Source organism: Bombina bombina, chromosome 2 (genome assembly GCF_027579735.1).
Source record: "Bombina bombina isolate aBomBom1 chromosome 2, aBomBom1.pri, whole genome shotgun sequence".
Taxonomy (NCBI): Eukaryota; Metazoa; Chordata; class Amphibia; order Anura; family Bombinatoridae; genus Bombina; species Bombina bombina.
In genome coordinates this window covers 507,386,305-507,409,749 of record NC_069500.1, presented here as the reverse complement: position 1 = coordinate 507,409,749, position 23,445 = coordinate 507,386,305, and the positions used below count along the sequence as shown (strand labels likewise).

Below are 23,445 nucleotides of genomic sequence, written 5' to 3'. Positions count from 1 at the left end.
CACCTGGGATGTGGATCGCAGATAGGTGGCAGGAGTGATCCTCCGCCCATTGAATTATTTTGGTCACTTCTTTCATCGCCAGGGAACTCCTTGTTCCCCCCTGATGATTGATATACGCAACGGTCGTCATGTTGTCTGATTGGAATCTTATGAATCTGGCCTTTGCTAGCTGAGGCCAAGCCCTGAGAGCATTGAAGATCGCTCTTAGTTCCAGAATGTTTATCGGGAGAAGAGACTCTTCCCGAGACCATAGTCCCTGACCGCGCCCCAGCCCACTAGACTGGCGTTGGTCGTGACAATGACTCACTCTGGTCTGTGGAAGCTCATTCCCTGGGATAGATGGTCCAGGGTCAGCCACCAACGGAGTGAATCTCTGGTCTTCTGATCTACTTGAATCATTGGAGACAAGTCTGTATAGTCCCCATTCCACTGTTTGAGCATGCACACTTGTAATGGTCTTAGATGAATTCGTGCAAAAGGAACTATGTCCATTGCTGCAACCATCAACCCCACTACTTCCATGCACTGCGCTATGGAAGGACGTGGAACAGAATGAAGAACTTGACAAGTGCTTAGAAGTTTGACTTTCTGACCTCTGTCAGAAAAATCCTCATTTCTAAGGAATCTATTATTGTTCCCAAGAAAGGAACTCTTGTTGACGGGGACAGAGAACTTTTTTCTTTGTTCACCTTCCATCCGTGAGATCTGAGAAAGGCTAGGACGATGTCCGTATGAGCCTTTGCTTTTGACAGAGACGACGCTTGAATCAGGATGTCGTCCAAGTAAGGTACTACTGCAATGCCCCTTGGTCTTAGAACCGCTAGAAGGGACCCTAGTACCTTTGTGAAAATCCTTGGAGCAGTGGCTAATCCGAATGGAAGTGCCACAAACTGGTAATGCTTGTCCAGAAAAGCGAACCTTAGGAACTGATGATGTTCCTTGTGGATAGGAATATGTAGGTACGCATCCTTTAAATCCACGGTAGTCATAAACTGATTTTCCTGGATAGTAGGTAGGATCGTTCGAATAGTTTCCATTTTGAACGATGGAACCTTGAGAAATTTGTTTAGGATCTTGAGATCCAAAATTGGTCTGAATGTTCCCTCTTTTTTGGGAACTATGAACAGGTTGGAATAAAAACCCATCCCTTGTTCTCTTATTGGAACTGGATGAATCACTCCCATTTTTAACAGGTCTTCTATACAATGTAAGAATGCCTGTCTTTTTATTTGGTTTGAAGATAATTGAGACCTGTGGAACCTTCCCCTTGGGGGTAGTTCCTTGAATTCCAGGAGATAACCTTGAGAAACTATTTCTAGCGCCCAAGGATCCTGAACATCTCTTGCCCAAGCCTGAGCAAAGAGAGAAAGTGTGCCCCCCACCAGATCCGGTCCCGGATCGGGGGCCATCCCTTCATGCTGTTTTGGTAGCAGTGGTAGGCTTCTTGGCCTGCTTACCCTTGTTCCAGCCTTGCATTGGTCTCCAGGCTGGTTTGGGTTGTGAAGAATTACCCTCTTGCTTAGAGGATGTAGAATTAGAGGCTGGTCCGTTTCTGCGAAAGGGACGAAAATTAGGCTTATTTTTAGCCTTAAAAGACCTATCCTGTGGAAGGGCGTGGCCCTTTCCCCCAGTGATGTCTGAAATAATCTCTTTCAAATCAGGTCCAAATAATGTTTTACCCTTGAAAGGAATGTTAAGCAATTTTGTCTTGGAAGACACATCCGCTGACCAAGACTTTAGCCAAAGCGCTCTGCGCGCCACGATAGCAAACCCTGAATTTTTCGCCGCTAATCTAGCTAATTGCAAAGCGGCATCTAAAATAAAAGAGTTGGCCAATTTAAGTGCTTGAACTCTGTCCATAACCTCCTCATACGAAGATTCTTTATTGAGCGACTTTTCTAGTTCCTCGAACCAGAAACACGCTGCCGTAGTGACAGGAACAATGCATGAAATTGGTTGTAGAAGGTAACCCTGCTGAACAAAAATCTTTTTAAGCAAACCCTCTAATTTTTTATCCATAGGATCTTTGAAAGCACAACTATCTTCGATAGGAATAGTAGTGCGTTTGTTTAGAGTAGAAACCGCCCCCTCGACCTTGGGGACTGTCTGCCATAAGTCCTTTCTGGGGTCGACTATAGGAACTAATTTCTTAAATATAGGGGGGGAACAAAAGGTATGCCGGGCCTTTCCCACTCCTTATTTACTATGTCCGCCACCCGCTTGGGTATAGGAAAAGTGTCGGGGGCACCGGAACCTCTAGGAACTTGTCCATCTTACATAATTTTTCTGGAATGACCAAATTGTCACAATCATCCAGAGTAGATAATACCTCCTTAAGCAGTGCGCGGAGATGTTCTAATTTAAATTTAAATGTCACAACATCAGGTTCAGCTTGTTGAGAAATTTTTCCTGAATCTGAAATTTCTCCCTCAGACAAAACCTCCCTCATGGCCCTTTCAGATTGGCGTGAGGGTATGTCAGAACAATTATCATCAGCGTCCTCCTGCTCTTCAGTGTTTAAAACAGAGCAATCGCGCTTTCTCTGATAAGTAGGCATTTTGGATAAAATATTTGCTATAGAGTTATCCATTACAGCCGTTAATTGTTGCATGGTAATAAGAATTGGCGCACTAGATGTACTAGGGGCCTCCTGTGTGGGCAAAACTGGTGTAGACACAGAAGGGGATGATGTAGTATCATGTTTACTCCCCTCATTTGAGGAATCATCTTGGGCAATATCATTATCTGTGGCATTACTGTCCTTACTTTGTTTGGACACTATGGCACAATTATCACATAAATTTAAATGGGGAGACACCTTGGCTTTCATACATATAGAACATAGCTTATCTGATGGTACAGACATGTTAAACAGGCTTAAACTTGTCAACAAAGCACAAAAAACGTTTTAAAATAAAACCGTTACTGTCACTTTAAATTTCAAACTGAAAACACTTTATTACTGAATATGTGAAAAAGTATGAAGGAATTGTTCAAAATTCACCAAAATTTCACCACAGTGTCTTAAAGCATTAAAAGTATTGCACACCAAATTTCAGAGCTTTAACCCTTAAATTAACGGAACCGGAGCCGTTTTTACATTTAACCCCTATACAGTCCCAGCTATCTGCTTTGCTGAGACCCAACCAAGCCCAGAGGGGAATACGATACCAAATGATGCCTTCTATAAGCTTTTTCGGTGATTCTTAGCTCCTCACACATGCATCTGCATGCCTTGCTCTCCAAAAACAACTGCGCATTAGTGGCGCGAAAATGAGGCTCTGTCTATAACTAGAAAAGGCCCCCATCTGAAAAAGGTGTCCAACACAGTGCCTGCCGTTTTTCTAAACAATCCCCAAGATTATAATAACCATTAATAGTTAGAATCTGCATAATATGCTTAGTAAAGCAATCGTTTTAGCCCAGAAAAATGTCTACCAGTTTTTTAAGCCCTTTTGAAGCCCTTTATTCTTTTATTTAACTAAGAAAATGGCTTACCGGTCCCCATGAGGGGAAATGACAGCCTTCCAGCATTACATGGTCTTGTTAGAAATATGGCCAGTCATACCTTAAGCAGAAAAGTCTGCTAACTGTTTCCCCCAACTGAAGTTACTTCATCTCAACAGTCCTGTGTGGAAACAGCAATCGATTTTAGTAACGTCTGCTAAAATCATCTTCCTCTTACAAACAGAAATCTTCATCTTTTTTCTGTTTCAGAGTAAATAGTACATACCAGCACTATTTTAAAATAACAAACACTTGATAGAAGAATAAAAACTACATTTAAACACCAAAAAACTCTTAACCATCTCCGTGGAGATGTTGCCTGTGCAACGGCAAAGAGAATGACTGGGGTGGGCGGAGCCTAGGAGGGATCATGTGACCAGCTTTGCTGGGACTCTTTGCCATTTCCTGTTGGGGAAGAGAATATCCCACAAGCAAGGATGACGCCGTGGACCGGACACACCTATGTTGGAGAAACCACCTTATCTGCATGGAACACCAGATAGGGCGGAGAACACTGCAGAGCAGATAACTCTGAAACTCTTCTAGCAGAAGAAATAGCAACCAAAAACAAAACTTTCCAAGATAGTAACTTAATATCTATGGAATGTAAAGGTTCAAACGGAACCCCTTGAAGAACTGAAAGAACTAGATTTAGACTCCAGGGAGGAGTCAAAGGTCTGTAAAAAGGCTTGATCCTAACCAGAGCCTGAACAAATGCTTGAACATCTGGCACAGCTGCCAGTCTTTTGTGTAGTAAGACAGATAAAGCAGAGATCTGTCCCTTTAGAGAACTTGCAGATAATCCTTTCTCCAAACCTTCTTGTAGAAAGGAGAGAATCTTAGGAATTTTTATCTTATTCCATGGGAATCCTTTGGATTCACACCAACAGATATAACTTTTCCATATTTTATGGTAAATCTTTCTAGTTACCGGTTTTCTGGCCTGAACCAGAGTATCTATCACAGAATCTGAAAACCCACGCTTTGATAGAATCAAGCGTTCAATCTCCAAGCCGTCAGCTGGAGGGAGACCAGATTTGGATGTTCGAATGGACCCTGAACAAGAAGGTCCTGTCTCAAAGGTAGCTTCCATGGTGGAACCGATGACATATTCACCAGGTCTGCATACCAAGTCCTGCGTGGCCACGCAGGAGCTATCAAGATCACCAAGGCCCTCTCCTGTTTGATCCTGGCTACCAGCCTGGGAATGAGAGGAAACGGTGGAAATACATAAGCTAGGTTGAAGGTCCAAGGTGCTACTAGTTCATCTACTAGAGTCGCCTTGGGATCCCTGGATCTGGACCCGTAGCAAGGAACCTTGAAGTTCTGACGAGACGCCATCAGATCCATGTCTGGAATGCCCCATAATTGAGTTAGTTGGGCAAAGATCTCCGGGTGGAGTTCCCACTCCCCCGGATGGAATGTCTGACGACTCAGATAATCCGCTTCCCAGTTTTCCACACCTGGGATGTGGATCGCAGATAGGTGGCAGGAGTGATCCTCCGCCCATTGAATTATTTTGGTCACTTCTTTCATCGCCAGGGAACTCCTTGTTCCCCCCTGATGATTGATATACGCAACGGTCGTCATGTTGTCTGATTGGAATCTTATGAATCTGGCCTTTGCTAGCTGAGGCCAAGCCCTGAGAGCATTGAAGATCGCTCTTAGTTCCAGAATGTTTATCGGGAGAAGAGACTCTTCCCGAGACCATAGTCCCTGACCGCGCCCCAGCCCACTAGACTGGCGTTGGTCGTGACAATGACTCACTCTGGTCTGTGGAAGCTCATTCCCTGGGATAGATGGTCCAGGGTCAGCCACCAACGGAGTGAATCTCTGGTCTTCTGATCTACTTGAATCATTGGAGACAAGTCTGTATAGTCCCCATTCCACTGTTTGAGCATGCACACTTGTAATGGTCTTAGATGAATTCGTGCAAAAGGAACTATGTCCATTGCTGCAACCATCAACCCCACTACTTCCATGCACTGCGCTATGGAAGGACGTGGAACAGAATGAAGAACTTGACAAGTGCTTAGAAGTTTGACTTTCTGACCTCTGTCAGAAAAATCCTCATTTCTAAGGAATCTATTATTGTTCCCAAGAAGGGAACTCTTGTTGACGGAGACAGAGAACTTTTTTCTATGTTCACCTTCCATCCGTGTGATCTGAGAAAGGCCAGAACGATGTCTGTATGAGCCTTTGCTTTTGACAGGGACGACGCTTGTATTAGAATGTCGTCCAAGTAAGGTACTACTGCAATGCCCCTCGGTCTTAGAACCGCTAGAAGGGACCCTAGTACCTTTGTGAAAATCCTTGGAGCAGTGGCTAACCCGAATGGGAGGGCCACAAACTGGTAATGTTTGTCCAGAAAGGCGAACCTTAGGAACTGATGATGTTCTTTGTGGATAGGAATATGTAGGTACGCATCCTTTAGATCCACGGTAGTCATAAATTGACCTTCCTGGATAGTGGGTAGAATCGTTCGAATGGTTTCCATCTTGAACGATGGTACCCTGAGAAATTTGTTTAGGATCTTCAAGTCCAAAATTGGTCTGAAAGTTCCCTCTTTTTTGGGAACTACGAACAGATTGGAATAAAATCCCATTCCTTGTTCCTTTATTGGAACTGGGTGTATCACTCCCATCTTTAACAGGTCTTCTACACAATGTAAGAACGCCTTTCTCTTTATTTGGTTTAAGGATAAGTGAGACATGTGGAACCTTCCCCTTGGGGGTAGTTCCCTGAATTCCAGAAGATAACCCTGAGAAACTATTTCTAGTGCCCAGGGATCCTGAACATCTCTTGCCCAAGCCTGAGCAAAGAGAGAGAGTCTGCCCCCTACTAGATCCGGTCCCGGATCGGGGGCTACTCCTTCATGCTGTTTTGTTAGCAGCAGCAGGCTTCTTGGCCTGCTTACCCTTGTTCCAGCCTTGCATCGGTTTCCAGGCTGGTTTGGGTTGTGAGGCATTACCCTCTTGCTTAGAGGATGCAGAATTAGAGGCCGGTCCGTTCCTGAAATTGCGAAAGGAACGAAAATTAGACTTATTCTTGGCCTTGAAAGGCCTATCTTGTGGAAGGGCGTGGCCCTTTCCCCCAGTGATGTCTGAGATAATCTCTTTCAATTCTGGTCCAAATAGAGTTTTACCTTTGAAAGGGATGTTAAGCAATTTTGTCTTGGATGACACATCCGCTGACCAAGACTTTAGCCAAAGCGCTCTGCGCGCCACGATTGCAAACCCTGAATTTTTCGCCGCTAATCTAGCTAATTGCAAAGCGGCATCTAAAATAAAAGAGTTAGCCAACTTAAGTGCGTGAACTCTGTCCATAACCTCCTCATATGGAGTCTCTCTACTGAGCGACTTTTCTAGCTCCTCGAACCAGAACCACGCTGCTGTAGTGACAGGAACAATGCACGAAATGGGTTGTAGAAGGTAACCTTGCTGTACAAAAAACAGAATTTATGTTTACCTGATAAATTACTTTCTCCAACGGTGTGTCCGGTCCACGGCGTCATCCTTACTTGTGGGATATTCTCTTCCCCAACAGGAAATGGCAAAGAGCCCAGCAAAGCTGGTCACATGATCCCTCCTAGGCTCCGCCTTCCCCAGTCATTCGACCGACGTAAAGGAGGAATATTTGCATAGGAGAAATCATATGATACCGTGGTGACTGTAGTTAAAGAAAATAAATCATCAGACCTGATTAAAAAACCAGGGCGGGCCGTGGACCGGACACACCGTTGGAGAAAGTAATTTATCAGGTAAACATAAATTCTGTTTTCTCCAACATAGGTGTGTCCGGTCCACGGCGTCATCCTTACTTGTGGGAACCAATACCAAAGCTTTAGGACACGGATGATGGGAGGGAGCAAATCAGGTCACCTAGATGGAAGGCACCACGGTTTGCAAAACCTTTCTCCCAAAAATAGCCTCAGAAGAAGCAAAAGTATCAAATTTGTAAAATTTGGTAAAAGTGTGCAGTGAAGACCAAGTCGCTGCCTTACATATCTGATCAACAGAAGCCTAGTTCTTAAAGGCCCATGTGGAAGCCACGGCCCTAGTGGAATGAGCTGTGATTCTTTCAGGAGGCTGCCGTCTGGCAGTCTCATAAGCCAATCTGATGATGCTTTTAAGCCAAAAAGATAGAGAGGTAGAAGTTGCTTTTTGACCTCTCCTTTTACCAGAATAAACAACAAACAAGGAAGATGTTTGTCTGAAATCCTTTGTAGCATCTAAATAGAATTTTAGAGCACGGACAACGTCCAAATTGTGTAACAAACGTTCCTTCTATGAAACTGGATTCGGACACAAAGAAGGTACAACTATCTCCTGGTTAATATTTTTGTTGGAAACAACCTTCGGAAGAAAACCAGGCTCAGTACGTAAAAACCACCTTATCTGCATGGACCAGATAGGGCGGAGAACACTGCAGAGCAGATAACTCAGAAACTCTTCTAGCGGAAGAAATTGCAACCTAAAACAAAACTTTCCAAGACAATAACTTAATATCTATGGAATGTAAGGGTTCAAACGGAACCCCTTGAAGAACTGAAAGAACTAGATTAAGACTCCAGGGAAGAGTCAAAGGTCTGTAAACAGGCTTGATTCTAACCAGAGCCTGAACAAACGCTTAAACGTCTGGCACAGCTGCCAGCCTTTTGTGAAGTAAAACAGATAAAGCAGAGATCTGTCCCTTCAGAGAACTCGCAGAAAATCCTTTCTCCAAACCTTCTTGTAGAAAGGAAAGAATCTTAGGAATTTTTATCTTGTTCCATGGGAATCCTTTAGATTCACACCAACAGATATATTTTTTCCATATATTATGGTAAATTTTTCTAGTTACAGGCTTTCTAGCCTGAATAAGAGTATCTATTACAGAATCTGAAAACCCACGCTTTGATAAAATCAAGCGTTCAAACTCCAAGCAGTCAGTTGGAGGAAAACCAGATTCGGATGTTCGAATGGACCCTGAATAAGAAGGTCCTGTCTCAAAGGTAGCTTCCATGGTGGAGCCGATGACACATTCACCAGGTCTGCATACCAAGTCCTGCGTGGCCACACAGGAACTATCAAGGTCACCGAAGCCCTCTCCAGATTGATCCTGGCTACCAGCCTGGGAATGAGAGGAAACGGTGGGAATACATAAGCTAGGTTGAAGATCCAAGGTGCTACTATTGTATCCAATAGAGTCGCCTTGGGATCCCTGGATTTGGACCCGTAACAAGGGACCATGAAGTTCTGACGAGAGGCCATCAGAACCAAGTCTGGAATGCCCCATAATTGAGTTATTTGGGCAAAGATTTCCAGATGGAGTTCCCACTCCCCCGGATGCTCCTCCATCGCCAGGGAACTCCTTGTTACCCCCTAATGGTTGATATATGTAACAGTCGTCATGATGACTGATTGAAACCTTATGAATTTGGCCTTTGCTAGTCGAGGCCAAGCCTTGAGAGCATTGAATATCGCTCTCAGTTCCATTATGTTTATCGGGAGAAGAGAGTCTTCCCGAAACCATAGACCCTGAGTTTTCAGGGGTTCCCAGACCGCGCCCCAGCCCACCAGACTGGCGTCGGTCGTGACAATGAGCTATTCTGGTCAGCGGAAGCTCATTCCCTGTGACAGGTTGTCCAGGGTCAGCCACCAACGGAGTGAATCTCTGGTTATTTGATCTACTTGTATCGTCGGAGACAAGTCTGTATAATCCCCATTCCACTGTCTGAGCATGCCCAGGTGCAATGGTCTTAGATGAATTCGTGCAAAAGGAACTATGTCCATTGCCGCAACCATCAACCCTATTACTTCCATGGACTGCGCTATGGAAGGAAGAAGAACAGAATGAAGTACCTGACAAGAGCTTAGAAGTTTTGATTTTCTGGCCTCTGTCAGAAAAACCTTCATTTCTAAGGAAACTATTATTGTTCCCAAGAAGTGAACTCTTGTTGACGGGGACAGAGAACTTTTTTCTATGTTCACTTTCCATCTGTGAGATCTGAGAAAGGCTAGGACAATGTCCGTATGAGCCCTTGCTTTTGACAGAGACGACACTTGAATCAGGATGTCGTCCAAGTAAGGTACTACTGCAATGCCCCTTGGTCTTAGCACCGCTAGAAGGGACCCTAGTACCCTTGTGAAAATCCTTGGAGCAGTGGCTAATCCGAATGGAAGTGCCACAGGTAATGCTTGTCCAGAAAGGCGAACCTTAGGAACCGAAAATGTTCCTTGTGGATAGGAATACGTAGGTACGCATCCTTTAAGTCCACCGTGGTCATGAATTGACCTTCCTGGATGGTAGGAAGGATCGTTCGAATGGTTTCCATTTTGAATGATGAAACCCTTAGAAACTTGTTTAGAATCTTGAGATCTAAAATAGGTCTGAATGTTCCCTCTTTTTGGGAATTATGAACAGGTTGGAGTAAAAACCCATCCCTTGTTCTCCTAATGGAACAGGATGAATCACTCCCATGCTTAACAGGTCTTCTACACAGTGTAAGAATGCCTGTTCGAAGATAATTGAGACCCGTGGAACCTTCCCCTTGGGGGTAGTTCCCTGAATTCCAGGAGATAACCTTGAGAAACTATTTCTAGCGCCCAAGGATCCTGAACATCTCTTGCCCCAGCCTGAGCAAAGAGAGAAAGTCTGCCCCCCACCAGATCCTTCCCAGATCGGGGGCCAACACTTCATGCTGTTTTGGTAGCAGTGGCAGGTGACTTGACCTGCTTACCCTTGTTCCAGCCTTGCATCGGCCTCCAGGCTGGCTTGGTTTGAGAAGTATTACCCTCTTGCTTAGAGGGTGTAGAATTTGAGGCTGGTCCGTTTCTGCGAAAGGGACGAAAATTTGGCTTCTTTTTAGCCTTAAAAGACCTATCCAGAGGAAGGGCGTGGCCCTTTCCCCCAGTGATGTCTGAAATAATCTCTTTCAAGTCAGGGCCAAACAGTGTTTTACCCTTGAAAGGGATGTTAAGCAAAAGCGCTCTGCGCGCCACGATAGCAACCCTGAATTATTCGCCGCTAATCTAGCTAATTGCAAAGCGGCATCTAAAATAAAAAAGAGTTAGCCAATTTAAGAGCTTGAACTCTGTCCAAAACCTCCTCGTACGAAGATTCTTTATTGAGCGACTTTTCTAGTTCTTCGAACCAGAAACACGCAGCTGTAGTGACAGGAACAATGCATGAAATTGGTTGTAGAAGGTAACTTTGCTGAACAAACATCTTTTTAAGCAAACCCTCTAACCTTTAATCCATAGGATCTTGAAAGCACAACTATCTTCTATATGAATAGAAGTGCGTTTGTTTAGAGTAGAAACCGCCCCCTCGACCTTGGGGACTGTATGCTATAAGTCCTTTCTGGGGTCGACTATAGGAACTAATTTCTTAAATATAGGGGGAGGACAAAAGGTATGCCGGGCCTTTCCCACTCCTTATTTACTATGTCCGCCACCCGCTTGGGTATAGGAAAAACATCGGGGGGCACCGGAACCTCTAGGAACTTGTCCATCTTACCTAATTTCTCTGGAATGACCAAATTGTCACAATCATCCAGAGTAGATAATACCTCCTTAAGTAGTGCGTGGAGATGTTGAAATTTAAATTTAAAAGTTACAATATCAGGTTCTGCTTGTTGAGAAATGTTCCCTGAATCTGAAATTTCTCCCTCAGACAAAACCTCCCTCCTGGCCCCTTCAGATAGGTGTGAGGGTATGTCAGAACAGATATCATCAGCGTCCTCTTGCTCTTCAGTGTTTAAAACAGAGCAATCACGCTTTCTCTGATAAGTAGGCATTTTGGAAAAAAATGCATGCAATAGAATTATCCATTACAGCCATTAATTGTTGTATGGTAATAAGTATTGGCGCACTAGATGTACTAGGGGCCTCTTGTGTGGGCAAAACTGGTGTAGACACAGAAGGGGATGATGCAGTACCATGCTTACTCCCCTCATTAGAGGAATCATCTTGGGCAATATCATATCTATGGCATTATTATCCCTACTTTGTTTGGACATTATGACACAAATATATCACATATATTTAAATGGGGAGACACATTGGCTTTCATACATAGAGAATATCGTTATCTGATGGTTCAGACATGTTAAACAGGCTTAAACTTGTCAACAAAGCACAAAAAACGTTTTACAATAAAACCGTTACTGTCCCTTTAAATTTCAAACTGAACACACTTTATTACTGAATATGTGAAAAAGTATGAAGGAATTGTTCAAATTTCACCAAAATTTCACCACAGTAACTTAAAGCCTTAAAAGTATTGCACACCAAATTTGAAAGCTTTAACCCTTAAAATAACGGAACCGGAGCCGTTTTTACATTTAACCCCTATACAGTCCCAGGTATCTGCTTTGCTGAGACCCAACCAAGCCCAGAGGGGAATACGATACCAAATGATGCCTTCTATAAGCTTTTTCAGTGGTTCTTAGCTCCTCACACATGCATCTGCATGCCATGCTTTCCAAAAACAACTGCGCATTAGAGGCGCGAAAATGAGGCTCTGTCTATGACTAGAAAAGGCCCCCAGTGAAAAAGGTGTCCAATACAGTGCCTGCCGTTTTTATTAAAACAATCCCCAAGATTTAACAACTATTAAAAGTAATAATCTGCCAAATATACTTAGTAAAGTAATCGTTTTAGCCCAGAAAAATGTCTACCAGTTTTTTAAGCCCTAATGAAGCCTTTTATTCTTTTACTTAAACTAAGAAAATGGCTTACCGGTTCCCATAGGGAAAATGACAGCTTCCAGCATTCCCGAGTCTTGTTAGAAATGTGTCATACCTCAAGCAGCAAAAGTCTGCTCACTGTTTCCCCCAACTGAAGTTAATTCCTCTCAACAGTCCTGTGTGGAAACAGCCATCGATTTTAGTAACGGTTGCTAAAATCATTTTCCTCTTACAAACAGAAATCTTCATCTCTTTCCTGTTTCAGAGTAAATAGTACATACCAGCACTATTTTAAAATAACAAACTCTTGATTGAAGAATAAAAACTACATTTAAACACCAAAAAACTCGAAGCCATCTCCGTGGAGATGTTGCCTGTACAACGGCAAAGAGAATGACTGGGGAAGGCGGAGCCTAGGAGGGATCATGTGACCAGCTTTGCTGGGCTCTTTGCCATTTCCTGTTGGGGAAGAGAATATCCCACAAGTAAGGATGACGCCGTGGACCGGACACACCTATGTTGGAGAAATCTTTTTAAGCAAACCCTCCAATTTTTTATCCATAGGATCTTTGAAAGCACAACTATCCTCGATAGGAATAGTAGTGCGCTTGTTTAGAGTAGAAACTGCCCCCTCGACCTTAGGGACTGTCTGCCATAAGTCCTTTCTGGGGTCGACCATAGGAAATAATTTCTTAAATATAGGGGGGGGGGGGGGACAAAAGGTATGCCGGGCTTTTCCCACTCCTTATTCACTATGTCCGCCACCCGCTTGGGTAAAGGAAAAGCGTCGGGGTGCACCGGAACCTCTAGGAACTTGTCCATCTTGCATAATTTCTCTGGAATGACCAAGTTGTCACAATCATCCAGAGTAGATAACACCTCCTTAAGCAGTGCGCGGAGATGTTCTAATTTAAATTTAAATGTCACAACATCAGGTTCAGCTTGTTGAGAAATTTTTCCTGAATCTGAAATTTCCCCATCTGACAAAACCTCCCTCATGGCCACTTCAGATTGGTGTGAGGGTATGACAGAACAATTATCATCAGCGCCCTCCTGCTCTTCAGTGTTTAAAACAGAGCAATCGCGCTTTCTCTGATATGTAGGCATTTTGGATAGTAGGATAGTAGGAGATGATGTAGTATCATGTTTACTCCCCTCATCTGAGGAATCATCTTGGGCAATTTCATTATCTGTGGCAGTACTGTCCTTACTTTGTTTGGACGCTATGGCACAATTATCACACAAATTTAAATGGGGAGACACATTGGCTTTCATACATATAGAACATAGCTTATCCGAAGGCACAGACATGTTAAAAAGGCTTAAACTTGTCAATAAAGCACAAAAAAGTTTTAAAACAAAACCGTTACTGTCTCTTTAAATTTTAAACAGAAAACACTTTATTACTGAATATGTGAAAAAGTATGAAGGAATTGTTCAAAAATTACCAAAATTTCACCACAGTGACCAAGCCCAGAGGGGAATACGATACCAAGTGACGCCTTCTAGAAACTTTTCCAGCTACTTTCAGATCCTCACACATGCATCTGCATGTCTTGCTCTCAAAAAACAACTGCGCAGTAATGGCGCGAAAATGAGGCTCAGCCTACAACTGGGAAGGCCCTCCCTGACTGGAAAAGGTGTCTAACATAGTATAAAATGCCCAAATAAAGCAATCGATTTAGCCCATAAAAGTGTCTACCAGTTTTATAGCCCATATTAAGCCCTTTATTCTGTTTGCTTGACTAAGAAAATGGCTTACCGGTCGCCATGAGGGGAAATGACAGCCTTCCAGCATTACATGGTCTTGTTAGAAATATGGCTAGTCATTCCTTAAGCAGAAAAGTCTGCTGTTTCCCCCAACTGAAGTTACTTCATCTCAACAGTCCTATGTGGAAACAGCAATCGATTTTAGTTACTGTCTGCTAAAATCATCTTCCTCTCACAAACAGAAATCTTCATCCTTTTCTGTTTCAGAGTAAATAGTACATACCAGCACTATTTTAAAATAACAAACACTTGATAGAAGAATAAAAAGCTACATTTAAACACCAAAAAAACTCTTAACCATCTCCGTGGAGATGTTGCCTGTGCAACGGCAAAGAGAATGACTGGGGTGGGCGGAGCCTAGGAGGGACTATATGGCCAGCTTTGCTGGGACACTCTGCCATTTCCTGTTGGGGAAGAGATATTCCCACAAGTAAGGATGACGCCGTGGACCGGACACACCAATGTTGGAGAAAAGACTTGATGAACCCCATTACACACTTTCAAATTATTACCGAATACCCCTAAAAAGTTTCCATATGTGACCAAGAAACTACCCCTAATATACTGGATGCGATCTGGAGCAACCTCACCAGATACAAATGCTACCTGCTCAATCTATTACAGTAAGTCTATTTTACACTAATAAAAATAGACACAACATGTTAACTTCACACATCACCTAATATCATCGCTACACGCTATTAAAAGGAATCAATAAACATACAGGCTCCCTTTCAATATGAAATGTAAAAGCTAAACCCACAAAATCGTAATTTTGTTTGTCACTAATCCTGTGCATTTGGTTTTTGGATTACTTAATCAATAGACTATTGTTTACGAAATTTTAGGATTGTGAAAAACATACTGATAATACCAGCTAGAGTTTAAAAATTGTCATTTACTGAAAACAAGTGCAAGCTTGTGATCAACCATGTAGTTAGTGAATGTGATAATAAAAATGACATGCACTGATTTTTGCATTAGACTGAACCTTTAGCCATGTTTATCCTTTAAAAGGCCCAATTCAAAAGCAAACAGTATACAGAACATGTTTGATATTGGTAGCTGCTACACATTGTTTACATGCAACCCCAATGAAACACATTAGAAGTAAATGTTATGCTACTAGCCCTTAGGGATTAAGAAGAAAGGTATCTGGCGTTACAGGAAGCTAATACCTATTGTGTAACAAAATTAAAAAACATTTTCAGGGCTCGACAAACCCATGAGCCAGGGAGCCACTGGCTCCTAGAATTTTACCCCTGGCTCATAACTTTATGGGTTTTTCTCCATATTTATATATACAAATACCACTGTCTGGCTCCTAAACATATGACTGGCTCCTAAATATTCCTTCTGGCTCCCAAATTTTAAACAAATTTGTCGACACCTAGATTACACTCACCGGAGCGTACTATCACTAGCTGAGTATCGGGTTTGAGGGTGCCTGAGTGGGACAGATGTGCTGCTGCCTCCCAGTCTCTTACTAGCCGTGATAAATAGTCTGCATCCCCACCAGGGCTGTCTTCAGTATATTGTTGTGTACGGCTGGGAGGATAGTATCCTGCAATAAGTATAGGAAATGAGAGTTTTGGTGAAGTGGTCAAGGTCCATTTTATGAAAATAAAAGCGCATGCGACCAAAACGTACCTACTCCAGTGAGTAAAATCCAGGTACGGGGGGGGCTCTGGGATTGGCTGATGGCCTGAGCTAGAGTCTGAGTGGTCTTAATTCTGCTGGTAAAAACTTCCTGCTTAAACTGCTCAGTCCACCTGGGGTGAAAAATATAAAAGGAAATTGTTATATAACAGAGTGCAAAGCGAACATATTGTTTCTGAGAATGAAGTGACCCACTGAAAAAAAAGAAAATGTATGCTTACCTGATAAATGTATTTCTTTTTTGACACGATGAATCCACGGATCATCTTAATTACTATTGGGAATACCACTCCTGCTCTACAGGAGGCGGCAAAGAGCACCACAGCAAAGCTGTTAAATATCACCTCCCTTCCCTCCCAACCCAGTCATTTGACCGAAGTAAAGGAGCGAAAGGAAGTAACAAGGTGCAGAGGTGTCTGAAGTTTATAATAACCAACAACCTGTCTTTCAAACACATGGCGGGCCGTGGACTCATCATGTCAAAAAAGAAATTAATTTATCAGGTAAGCATAATTTTTTTTTTCTTTTTAATGACACGATGAGTCCACGGATCATCTTAATTACTATTGGGAATCAATACCCAAGCTAGAGTACACAGATGATACGGGAGGGACAAGACAGGGAACCTAAACGGAAGGCACCACTGCTTGAAGAACCTTTCTCGCAAAAACGGCCTCAGCCGAGGAAAAAGTGTCAAAATTGTAGAAAAGTGTGAAGAGAGGACCAATTTGCAGCCTTGCAAATTTGTTCCACAGAAGCTTAATTTTTAAATGCCCACGAGGAAGCAACACCCCTCGTGGAATGAGCCGTAACTCTCTGAAGGCTGCTGTCCAGCAGTCTCATATGCAAAACGTATGATACTCTTCAGCCAAACAGAAAGAAGTAGCTGTAACTTTCTGTCCCTTACACTTTTGTGAGAAAACCACAAACAAAGCAGAAGAATGACGAAAATCCTTAGTCGTCTGCAGGTAAAATTTTAAGGCACGTACCACGTCCAAATTGTGCAGAAGCCATTCCTTCTGAGAAGTAGGATTAGGACACAAGGAAGGAACATCAATCTCCTGATTAATGTTCCAAGCAGAAAGAACTTTAGGAAGAAATCCTAATTTAGTACGTAAAACTACCTTATCTGAATGAAATATAAGGTAAGGGGACTCGTACTGCAATGCCGAGAGCTATGACACTCTGCGAGCAGAGGAAATAGCAACAAGAAATAAAACTATCCAAGATAACAACTTAATATCTAAGGAATGCATAGGCTCAAACGGAGCCCCTTGAAGAACTTTGAGAACCAAATTAAGACTCCATGGAGGAGTAACTGGCTTGAACAAAGGCCTGATCCTGACCAAGGCCTGCCAAAAGGATTTCACATCTGGAACATCTGCCAGATGTTTGTGTAACAAAATAGATAAGGCAGAAATTTGACCCTTTAGGAAACTTGTCGATATTCCTTTCTCCAAACCCTCTTGGAGAAAAGACAAGATTCTAGGAATCCTGACTCTACTCCAGGAGTAGCCCTTGGATTCACACCAAAAGAGATATTTACGCCATATCTTATGGTAAATCTTTCTATTTACAGGTTTCTGAGCCTGAATCGTGGTCTCTATGACCGAGTCAGAAAAGCCCCGCTTGGATAAAATTAAGCGTTCAATCGCCAAGCAGTCAGCTTCAGAGAAACTAGGTTTGGGTGAAGGAAGGGTCCTCAACGGAAGTCTCCAAGGTGGCAGAGACGACATGTCCACCAGATCTGCATACTAAATCCTGCAAGGCCAAGCCGGTGCAATGAGGATTACAGAGGCCCTCTCCTGCTTGACTCGAGCAATGACCCGAGGAAGAAGAGCAAACGAAGGAAATAGGTATGCTAGACTGAAGGTCCAAGATACTGCCAGGGCATCTGTCAGTACCACCGGAGGGTCCCTGGACCTTGACCCGTACCTCAGGAGGTTGGCATTCTGCTGAGATGCCATGAGATCTAATTTCCGGCTGACTCCATTTGAGAATCAGGCTGGAGAACACTTCCGGATAAAGTTCCCACTCCCCCGGATGAAAGGTCTGCCTGCTCAGGAAGTCCGCCTCCCAGTTGTCCACCCCTGGGATGTGGATCGCCGGCAGATAGCAAGAATGGGCTTCCGCCCACTGAATTATTTTGGTTACCTCTGTCATCACTAAGGAACTCCTCGTTCCTCCCTGATGATTGATGTAAGCCACAGAAGTTATGTTGTCCGACTGGAACCTAATAAACTGGACCGTGGCTAACTGGAGCCAGGCCAGAAGAGCATTGAAGATCGCTCTCAGCTCCAGAATGTTTATAGGTAGAACATACTTTAAGTCCAAACTCCCTGAACTTTTAGGGAGCCCCAGGCTGCTCCCCATCCTAGAAGGCTGGCGTCTGTTGTCACAATCACCCAAGATGGTCTGCGAAAGCAGGTTCCCTGGGAGAGATGATCCAGAGACAACCACCATTGAAGAGAATCCCTTGTCTCCTGCTCCAGTAGTATTCGAGGAGACAAGTCAGCATAATCTCTGTTTCATTGCCTGAGCATGTTTAACTGCAGAGGTCTGAGGTGGAACCGAGCAAATGGGATGATGTCCATTGCCGCCACCATCAGCCCGATTACCTCCATGCACTGAACCACTGATGGCCGAGGAGTGGAATGAAGAGCTAGACAAGTATCGTAAATCTTTGATTTCCTGACTTCTGTCGGAAAAATCTTCATTGATAGGGAATCTATTATTGTTCCTAAGATAGATACCCCTTGTGTTTGTAACTAAGGAGCTCTTTCCTAAATTTACCTTCCAACCATGAGATCGCAGGAAGGATAACAAAATTTCCTTGTGTGATCTTGCTTGTTGTAGGGATGGCGCCTGGAACAGGATGTCATCTGGATATGGCGGCACTGCAATGCCCCGTAAACGAAGCCTTGCCAACAGCGAACCCAGAACCTTTGAGAAAATTCTGGGAGCTGTGGCAAGACCGAAGGGAAGAGCCACAAATTGGAAGTGTTTGTATAGGAATGCAAACCTTAGAAACTTGTGATGGTCCTTGTGAATAGGAACATGCAGGTACGCTTCCTTTAAGTCCACTGTTTTCATGAATGGACCCTCTTGGACCAAAGGAAGAATGGAATAGTTTCCATCTTGAAGGACGGAACTCTGAGGAATTTGCTTAAACTCTTGAGGTCCAAAATTGGTCTGAAGGTTCCCTCCTTTTTGGGAACTACAAACAGATTGGAATAAAATCCCCGACCCTGTTCCTGTAATGGAACAGGAACTATGACTCCCAGGTCGGAGAGGTCTCTTACACAGTGTAAGAATGCCTCTCTTTTTGTCTGGTCTACAGATAAACCTGCCTCTGGGAGGAAAACTTTTGAACTAGTTTGTATCCCTGGGACACTATATCTACAGTCCAGGGATCCAGAGCCCAAGCCTGAGCGAAAAAGGAAAGTCTTTCCCCTACCAGATCCGGTCCCGGATCGGGGGCAGACCCTTCATGCTGTCTTTGATTTAATAGCAGGCTTCTTAGATTGTTTCCCCTTATTCCAAGACTGATTGGGTCTCCATGATGGTTTAAACTGTTCCTGCTTGGAAGCGGAAGAATTTCCCTTGAAATTTTGAAAGGAACGAAAATTACTCTGACGTCCCTTCTGTTTGTTTCTCTTATCCTGCGGGAGAAGATGACCCTTACCTCCCGTAATATCAGAAATTATTTCCGTCAAGCCTGGTCCAAACAAGGTCTTCCCCTTGTAAGGGATCGCTAAAAGCTTAGACTTAGAGGATACATCCGCAGACCAAGGCTTTAACCATAAGGCTCTGCGAGCTAGAACAGAGAAACCTGAAATTTTTGCTCCCAGCTTGATAACTTGAAGGGAAGCATCCGTAATAAAGGAATTAGTCAATTAAAGAGCTTTTATCCTATCCTGGATCTCATCCAGGGGAGTGTCTGTCCGAATAGCATCAGACAACGCATCAAACCAATATGCTGCCGCACTAGTGATGGTAGCAATGCACACAGCTAGTTGCCACTGTAAACCCTGGTGTACATACATCTTTTTGAGTAACCCCTCTAGCTTTTTGTCCATAGGATCTTTAAAAGCACAACTATCCTCTATGGGTATAGTAGTTCTCTTAGCCAGAGTGGAAACCGCTCCTTCCACCTTGGGGACTGTTTGCCAAGTCTCCTTGACAGAGTCGGCTATGGGGAACATCTTTTTAAATATAGGAGATGGAGAAAAAGGGATACCCGGTCTCTCCCATTTCTTAGTAATTGATCTCAGAAGCTCGGACTGGAACCAGAAAAACATCTACCAAGGAAGGGACCTCGAAATATTTGTTAAGCTTACTGGATTTCTTAGAATTAATAATGACCGTGGAGTTGTTGTAGTCCAATGTAGCTAAAACCTCCTTAAGTAGTAGACTGAGGTGCTCTAGCTTAAACCTGAAGGATACCACTTCAGTATCAGTAAGAGGGGTTAAACTGTCAGAATCTGAAATTTCACCTTCAGATGCTACTACGGTATCCTCCTCCCCAGCTTCTGGGAGGAAGCATCCGCAATAACAAGAACTGAGTCAGAAACCTAGCCTACTGAATGTCTGATTTTCCTCTTACGCTTTCCCTGCAACATTGGAACAGCGGACAACGCATCTGAAACTGCAGAAGGACATAAGAGAAGCGATGTCTTGTAAAGTAACCCCAACAGGAGTTAAAGGAAGCGCAGGGCACTGCATGTGAGGGCGGTAAAATTTGGGACACTTGAGGAGAAAGCTGCGGCATAAATTGAGCATTGGCATTAGACTCCTGAACAGCATCCTCTTTTGAAAATGATGGCTCAGCAAAAAGTCTATCCCTATAACTTAATCAATACATGAGGAACAGAAAGGGATTGATGGTTCCACATTGGCATCAAAGCATAAAGAACAAGTGATAGCTTGCAAGGACTCTTGGTCCATCTTAACTCACAACTGTTCACAAAAATAAAGAATTTTTAAGCAATTTTAGAACTGAACAAAAAAACATTGCTGTCTCTTTAAATGTTAAAAACTGTAACTTTTTTCCTTTTTAGAGTATTTAATACAGAAATAGAAAATAGCCCTGCAGATCACCTCTACACCTCAGCAGTACTTTGCGGAGGTGCCTACCGATCTGAAGAAATCGACCCTCACTGCTTAGACAGGAGCCGTTAACCCTAACAAAACCGGAACTCTGCAGACACTAGTTGGCACGCATCCAATTCACCAGAGATGTGCAGATGAATATGCTGACAAGCGCTTCTTCTCCGACTAGATGCACAGTATAAAATGTTAACAAGCTTCTTCTTCCAACTAACAGAAAGAGGAAGTAAGAAAGGGCGCGCAATGCTTTCCCCTAGAACCACCCACCGTGGGCGTCGCCAAATCCAGTCATCTCCTGGTCGTGCACATCATTAAAAACGCAGGGAGATGAGAACCACCATAAGTCTATGCAATGTACATCCAGCCCCAGTGCCTGCACTGTTACTGTCCACTGTCATAAATAAAGTGTCCCATATCCCATGATTCTCTTTATTGTCCCTTGTTGAAACAAGTCCCTAACTTCTTCTGAGTCCTATCCCCCAGATAATAAGTCAGCACTTACCTCCTCATCTGCCTGGCAGTAAGGCAGCTCCCAGGTTTAAGAGGTCCTCTCCCTCCCATGGACCTGTGACAAAAGGAAAAGGACTGAGTAAGATCCCTCAGTTTTTCAGAGTTAGGGCAGTATCAGTATGGGAGGTGCAGTGAGAATTATGCCCCACAAGTTCCCATCGCTCTAAAGCCACCACTGCTCTACTGAAGAGACTGATATGGACTACGGCTACACCCCAGGACAAAGCAGCACAATCCTCTACTACTTTTAAAAATAATAAACTCTTGATTGAAGATCTTTTTCTAACACCTAATTTACCACCTCCTTGCACTTAACATAGGCAAAGAGAATGACTGGGTTGGGAGGGAAGGGAGGTGATATTTAACAGCTTTGCTGTGGTGCTCTTTTCCGCCTCCTGCAGGACAGGAGTGGTATTCCCAATAGTAATTAAAGGGACAGTTCACCCAAAAAAATTCTCTCCTTTAAATTATTCCCAATGATCCATTTTATCTGCTAGAGTGTATTAAATTGTTTACAAGTAGCTACTTTACTCCTATTTCAGCATTTGAAACAGCTGATTTAGCCTGTGGTATCCCCACCTATACTGAAAGCTTTGATACTGGAGTATATTCTATTGAATAGCCTAAGTAAACACAGTAAGCAGAAGAAGATACACTGCCAGTGGGGTTGCAGGATAATTAAGTAATAAAATGATAATTTTCCATTGTTCTCTCTATGTGTAGAGCTTTGGTGTTCCAGATAAATATAAGATAAGGAAGCATGTGTGTACACAAAGTTATAACATCATGAGATCTGATATTATCTTTAAGTTCAACCCATTGTTATAGGCTGTGGTTTCAAAGCACAACACCAGCTACTTCATATACACAAATAAACTTAAAAATGCCATTTCTCAAATATTTTATACTCTGCAGCTGGTATAACAAGTCACTGAACATACATTAATGGAAAAACAATTTTACAGTGTACTGTCCCTTTAAGATGATCCGTGAACTCATCGTGTCATTAAAAATAAATTATTTTGTATCACAAGGTGTCTTCCCAGGTATGAAAAAGGAAGTTGTTTTAGATGTTAAATAGTAGTGTGGTTACTGCATGACACAGAATCATTGCAGGAAGTTTAATTATGCACACTGAATAAAGCTTTAAAACACACTTCTGTTATTTATTTTTACTGCTTTTCCTATAATTTAGGTTCAGAAATGTTTTCCACTCCCCCTAGAAATGTTGCAGATCATTCCATAGAAATGCTGCACAATGATTGTTTTTTTGAGACATTATTTTTATACGTCTCTAAATAGAAACATTAATGGAGATGATAGCCTAACACTCAAGAGGCTTTTCAATGGATGTGTCCATGAGTTAACGTGACTTCACAGCTCTTGTTAACTGTTACATGAGACAAAAAAAAAACATCAAAAATACTTCTAACTGTACAATTACACTCATAATAACACTGTCTGATAAAAAAATATTTTAATATAATTGCATTAAAAAGTTACAAGGGCTTAAAGATATGAGGTCTCAGATGTCAGAAAAAGAGGCAGGCAAAGGGCTTTAACACAGAGAAACATTCATTTACATGTCTAAATATGTATGTATGTACATATGTATTAAGTATTTATGTGTTTTACTGTATATGTATTGTACAAATTTCACATTCTAATGTTCTTCACTTACAAGATAATGTACTTTTTATTGATAATAATTATATATATATATATATATATATATACACACACACACATATACATACACACACCTGTATATCTATTCCTATAGGTATATAGGTATAGATATTAATTTTTCATGAACAGTATCAGATCGCTATCTTTAATGCAGGTTATTAAAATATCAAATATTTTAAAAAATGAATACAAATTATTATACATACTGAAAAACATATAGATATATTATATGGCTTACTTAGATTATTTTACAGTATGTATAATAATTTTAAATATTTATTATTTTATATGTAATATTTCAATAACACGCACTGAAGATAGCGATTCTTCATGTGCGCTAAGCCGACCGTGTTAGTCCTAAGTTGCGAACCTCGATGCGTGTTACACATATTTTATTGTACTTTTTATTATTAAATATATATTTCTATATATCTGATAAAAGTACATGTAAAATAGATATATCTGTAGATCTATTGGAATAGATATACAGGTATATAATGAAATATTGATTGCAGGGTTTATATTTACAT

At 42.4% G+C, this 23,445-nt stretch overlaps 1 protein-coding gene across 1 annotated transcript in view; it reads right to left on the bottom strand.

The window, feature by feature from the left end:
• The window catches only part of SDR39U1 (short chain dehydrogenase/reductase family 39U member 1), a 55,015-nt gene that overhangs the window by 7,875 nt on the left and 23,695 nt on the right, over nt 1-23,445 (bottom strand). The window contains exons 4-5 of the mRNA XM_053702255.1: nt 15,599-15,720; nt 15,354-15,512 (exon numbers count right to left, since the gene is read on the bottom strand). Of these exons, the coding sequence (XP_053558230.1) occupies nt 15,354-15,512; nt 15,599-15,720 (281 nt within the window). The remainder of the gene's footprint in view (nt 1-15,353; nt 15,513-15,598; nt 15,721-23,445) is intronic.